The sequence below is a fragment of the Castanea sativa genome, chromosome 1, assembly GCF_040712315.1.
Source record: "Castanea sativa cultivar Marrone di Chiusa Pesio chromosome 1, ASM4071231v1".
Classification (NCBI taxonomy): domain Eukaryota; kingdom Viridiplantae; phylum Streptophyta; class Magnoliopsida; order Fagales; family Fagaceae; genus Castanea; species Castanea sativa.
In genome coordinates, this window is record NC_134013.1 from 10,629,870 (window position 1) to 10,635,053 (window position 5,184).

At 40.2% G+C, this 5,184-nt stretch overlaps 1 protein-coding gene and 1 non-coding gene across 2 annotated transcripts; one reads left to right on the top strand and one right to left on the bottom strand.

The window, feature by feature from the left end:
• Nucleotides 1–4,383, bottom strand: LOC142636273 (protein ACCUMULATION AND REPLICATION OF CHLOROPLASTS 6, chloroplastic). Its single transcript, XM_075813530.1, has 6 exons — nt 3,756–4,383; nt 3,438–3,662; nt 2,687–2,947; nt 1,622–2,585; nt 1,162–1,295; nt 1–557 (listed from the first exon to the last, which is right to left on the bottom strand). Exons 1-6 carry the CDS (start codon nt 4,272–4,274, stop codon nt 267–269), a joined length of 2,394 nt encoding a protein of 797 aa, XP_075669645.1. The 5' UTR covers nt 4,275–4,383; the 3' UTR covers nt 1–266.
• Nucleotides 4,384–4,467: 84 nt separating this feature from the next.
• On the top strand, nt 4,468–4,540 carry TRNAE-CUC (transfer RNA glutamic acid (anticodon CUC)). Its single transcript has one exon. It is a non-coding gene; the product is annotated as a tRNA-Glu (tRNA).
• Nucleotides 4,541–5,184: the final 644 nt, after the last annotated feature.

Consider the following 5,184-nt stretch of genomic DNA (forward strand, 5'->3'; position numbering starts at 1 on the left):
TTATTTAACTCATTTAATTATTTACTAATAGATTTTACAGTTGAAATGGACCGTATTGAACTAAATGGACCGACTAGACTGAAATGCTACGCTGATGTAGCTCAAAAAGAGCGTAGTAACAACATATGCCACACTTAAACTTTAACAAACCAACCTTACAAGTGGCAATAAACCTTCAAACATGCGAAGTTAAATAAGAACTTAACCAGCAACAAAACTGCCACCAATGTGATCACCAAAAAGAAAAATTATACTATATACACTAATTATGCTTCGAGGACAGCTCCTTCAGTAATTTTCCATCCTGACCTGGAACTAGACATTTCGTATCTCGTTGTGTAGGTTCTGCTGTTGGAGGCATTCTGCTCTGGATGGTCCACAACAGTTAGATGGGCTGATTCTTCGAGGGTTGCTTCCACTACAGCACGCCGCCCATCTAGCGAGACAGTGATGCTGTCAATAGTGAGGTTCAATAGATTATAGTCATAGAACCAACCGAGCTGGGCAATTTCAGATGCACGATCTGTCCATATCTTCAACATCTCTCCGTCCAAAAGCTGGCAATCCTCAATATCAGAGAAATGTTCAGAAAGATATTAACCAATATTTGATAACTAACTAGATATTCTAAAGATAAAATGCATCAACAAACACCTTCATTGGCTGTCACAAACAATCTACTGACAAACTCAAGTTTACGCATAGCTTAAACAATTTACTGCCTACCTCGATGCAATATAAACTCAATATACTGCACAGTAGTACAATGTTGGCATTCAAACAACAAAAATCGCCCAAAACAAAAGACAGAACAGGTCAAGAATATACTATTTTGAAAAGTAGCTTAACACTGGCATAGACAAGTAAAGCTGTACCAAAGAAAAAAGTCATCTTTGCTTGGGTGTGTGTGACAGAAAAGTAAGCAAAGGGGTTTCAGTATGCTCGAGTAAAATTCAAACTTTTGGTGCAGAATTTTGCCCGGAATTAACTTTAAGCACTTCTAATAACATGAACAATGAGAAATATCTTTCCGTAATCCTTTCACACACACACACAGCATTATTATAAGGATTTTTTTAATTATGTAGTGTCCACATCTGGTGGCTAGCTCATGGAAATGATCCCCTACTAATTACCACAGACTCTGGGCAACAAACTTACCTCTGGCAGTCTTTCTATGTAATGATCTGGTCCAAAGGCTTGAGATTTAATATTCTGCCATTTGCGAACTAGATCCTCTGCAATCCTTGCATCCATTTTGGGTAATTCCTCTCCAGCTTTTTCATCATCTAGGCCTGAAATTTAAGGCATGATGCGATCAAAATGCCTGATTCAACAGTTATATGCATCTTGTGAAGTTGAATATTCACCACATCAAATGCTACATATCAAATCTAAACGTGCAAAACCAATTGCAGTCAAGGAATTTTGAAGTTAATCTAAATTACATTTCAAAAGAAAAATAATTTCTAAGGAATGTTTAATTTGATCAGGTCTCGTAAATTGAAGGAAATGGTATTCAAGAAGTGAAATGACATTTATTTGTAGAGATGTTGCTCTAGATCGAGTCGAATGGCCTAAAGAATTCATGTAGCTGAGTATACGTATCATTGTGTCATACCTACACTGATGACATCAGATGCTGCTGCAGCACCAACTTCTTTACGTAAAACAGATGAGCCATGCCTAGCTGGTAAATACCTCAAGCCAACCAAAGTCATTAGTCCAATGACCACACCAGCACACATGATCTTCACACTTGAATCTTTAATTTTGTCAATAATCAATTCTTCTTCATGGATTTCAACAGAGCCATTGCTTCCAGAAATCTCAGCTAAATTGGCAGAATCACCTCGATCAGATTCTCCAAGAGGCTCTTCACTTTCCACACTGGGAACAGAGTAATTCATGTCACCATCTTCTTGATGCCCAGCCCTCTGATCCCTGTTACTAAGAGGAAACACCTTCTGCAACGCCTGTATTGCACTAGCCTTTACATGATCAAGAACTGCAGTAGCCTCAGCGCCAATCCTCACTATGGCTGCCGCTGCAGCTAAGGGTGAACCACCAACTCCCTCCAGCCGTTCTAAATACCTTAGGACTTTGGGATCATCATAGTAATCCCCAAGCTTGAACCATATATTTTTAGTATCTCTAAATCTGGGAAAAACCACCTCCATCAACCATGTCTCCAACAGTTTACAAAGCCCAGGAAGATCCTTGTCATAATCATCCTTTGAGTTCTCCAAGATAAATTCTACAATAGATGGATTTCTGAAAGGTGAATTATCACTATCTAAGCCCAACCATGAGTGACACTCATCAAGCTCCCCTACAAGTAATGAACAAAGGCCCCTCTCCAATGCAAAGTCTACCTCAAGGTTTCCTCTGGGAGTATCAGCAAGGACAGCATTATCAAGAGCTGTTACTTGAGTTTGCTGAAGTTTTTGGAACAGGTTATCAGCGTCTTTTATGAGATGAGGTTTTTTACCAACAAAGGCTTGTGCAACAAGTGCAAGTGCCACTCCATAAACTTCAAAACATTCTGCTGGCACAGTAGGTGGTGTAGCTACATATAAATCAACCTTTCAAGGGGGAAAAAAAAATCAACATAGATATTAATAAAATTGAGTTTAAAACAAAAACTTTCACGGGAAGGAATTGAAAAGAGAATCAGTGATAATACCTGCTCAGCTGTTGTCATACGCAAGAATGCCTCATTCAGGAAATCCTCACGTGTGAATCCTCCAGCAATAACAGCAGCTCCTCCTCCCCCAACAGCCCACAAAATGTTACGCACACCAAGGAGGCCCTCTTCCCTTCTTGAGCGGTATTCATCACCTAGGGGTAGGGCTAGAAGTTCCAGAACACAACGTGGGGTAATTTCTTCCAATGTCTCATCAATCTGTGCTTCTAAATCTGGTGAAAGACTACTAGCCCCTTCTTCCTATAAGCCCAAGATAAATATATCACTTTTCTACAAAAAAAAAAGATTCTTAGCAAGCTACACTAAAGATTGAAATTCAGAACTCATCACACAGACACCTGATATTTTCCATTCTTCTCTCTCTCCCTTGTACTTTATTTTATTCTATTTTTATAACGTGAAACCTCATTAAGGCAGCCCTTTGAGAGATACAAAATGTATTTCAGGCACGATTAATGCAGCATTTGTAATCTCTTTGATTGGCAACCTAAATGGCATGCTGTTACACGGCTTTCTATCCAAAAAAAATTCTATAAGCAAATCTCCTTATTATTGATCAGCATGTAATGCATTGCGAAAACCACTATAGAGGTGTGAATTAGGTCCGGTTTGAAACTCAGAATGGCGTCTATAAATGAAACAAATCTAATAAAACAATACAAAATATTCAATCAATCAATTAACATTCAAAAAAGGAATGAAAAGCATTTAACTCAGAGATATAGTAAACCTGCAAGAGCTTCAAAGCCCTTCCGAGCACCTCGCAACCCCGAATAAAATCCGGGGGAGACAATGCCATTGCGTCCCTCGACATGTCGACATAAGCAAGTGCCAACACCAACACAACATCTTGCTTGAACGATTTAGGCAGCCTCTCTCTAAGCAAACTCTCTCCGGTTTGAATAACCAGCTCAGTCTCTCCAGCCTCTTGCAACACGCACAAAGCACCAGGAACCTAGAAAATTAAAATGCATTAAATTTTTGTATAAGCAAACCAAACACAGGGCGTGAGAGAATTGGCAATCAGCAAAATTGGTAAAATTACTACCTTGTCCCAGGGGACTTCGGTGAGAATGGTGCCGAGATGATCTTCACCGAGGCCTTGATTGTAATCTCTTCGCGAAGACGAGTTCGTGAGGGTTTCGCAAGCGGCTTGGAGGATTTGGCGGCGGCTAATCAAGGCGTCGTCGGTGAAACCGTACTGTGGAGGCTTGGAAACCCTAGCTTCGTAAGCGCGCCTAATGCCATCGCCGAGGAAATGCGTTTCGGCGCCGAGGACACGGTAGAAGTCGATGGGGATGGACACGTGGCGCTCCGGAGGAGCCAGAGGAGGAAGAAGAGTGGCGGTGGAGGAAGAATGGTCGGAGGAGGAGGAGGAAGGTTCGGCGAAAAATTGGAAGTCGGCGATGAGGCGGTCGGCCCATTTGCTGGCGGAGCAGGTGGTTGAGAAGCTGAGCTTGTTGTGGGATTTTGAAGAGTAAGGCGGTGGGAGTGGGAGTAATGAAAGTCTTGGAGTGCTGCAGAGCCCAATGCTGAGGCCTAGGGGTCTGGAGGCTAAGGCTTCCATTGAAATTGAAGAAGCGCCAGACTGCTTCGAAGTTATTATTACTTCTTTTGCTTTCGTTGTTTTGTTTTTTCCTACGAGTAGTAGTGAGTGACGCTCTCTCTGCAGAGTTCACTCACTATCCTGAACATGCAGATCTTCAGTTGTAGATTTTAATTATCCTTATATTTTTATATTGTACCCAAGTAGTCGCAAATCCGTTGTAGTCTAGTTGGTCAGGATATTCGGCTCTCACCCGAAAGACCCGGGTTCAAGTCCCGGCAACGGAATTTTTTTTTTAAAGAATTTTACTACCACTTTTTCTCTTCTATTTTTGGGAATTAATATAAATTTGTCACATAAACTCACATAACCCAAGAACTCCACCACAAGATTGGCTCAAGTATTTTGACGCCACAAATAGTTAACAGAACTCTTTACATGGCAACTGTTTTGTAGGAATTTTAAAGACAACATGACTCACATCTGAACTGCCTCAAATGTTCAAGGGTGTTTCTTATTAACTGAAGCCAAAGCTACTCCAGTGAAAGTTGTTGAAACTTCCATTAAAGGCACCCAATTCCTTGTTTTTTAAAGGTAGCTCCAAGTGGTGGTTTCATCCATCCTTGAAGACTCCTTTTATATTCACTAATAAATACAGTTGTTGGTATTACAAAAGATATTTCACTCTGGCTAATTATGGTTATTGGCGAAACCTTTACTAAGCAACTGTTCAAAAAATTTATATTTGCATATTATATTTATAAATCGGAAAATTGGAGATCTGTTTTGAAATGGAAATTTGAAGCGATTATTACTAACATTGTTGGGGAGATAATATATAGTAATGTTTAGACATACAATTTGTCCGCGTGGCCAGTTGTAAATGGTGGAGTTGTGGCAAAAGTTATTAGTTTGTTGTGATCTTAGCATT

Coding starts and splice junctions, on each gene's coding strand:
- LOC142636273 (XM_075813530.1), bottom strand. CDS start 4,274: ATGGAAGCCTTAGCCTCCAGACCCCTAGGCCTCAGCATTGGGCTCTGC. Junction 2,586..2,686: donor GTATGACAACAGCTGAGCAG/GTATTATCACTG, acceptor CCCCCTTGAAAG/GTTGATTTATATGTAGCTAC. Junction 558..1,161: donor ACATAGAAAGACTGCCAGAG/GTAAGTTTGTTG, acceptor GAGGATTGCCAG/CTTTTGGACGGAGAGATGTT.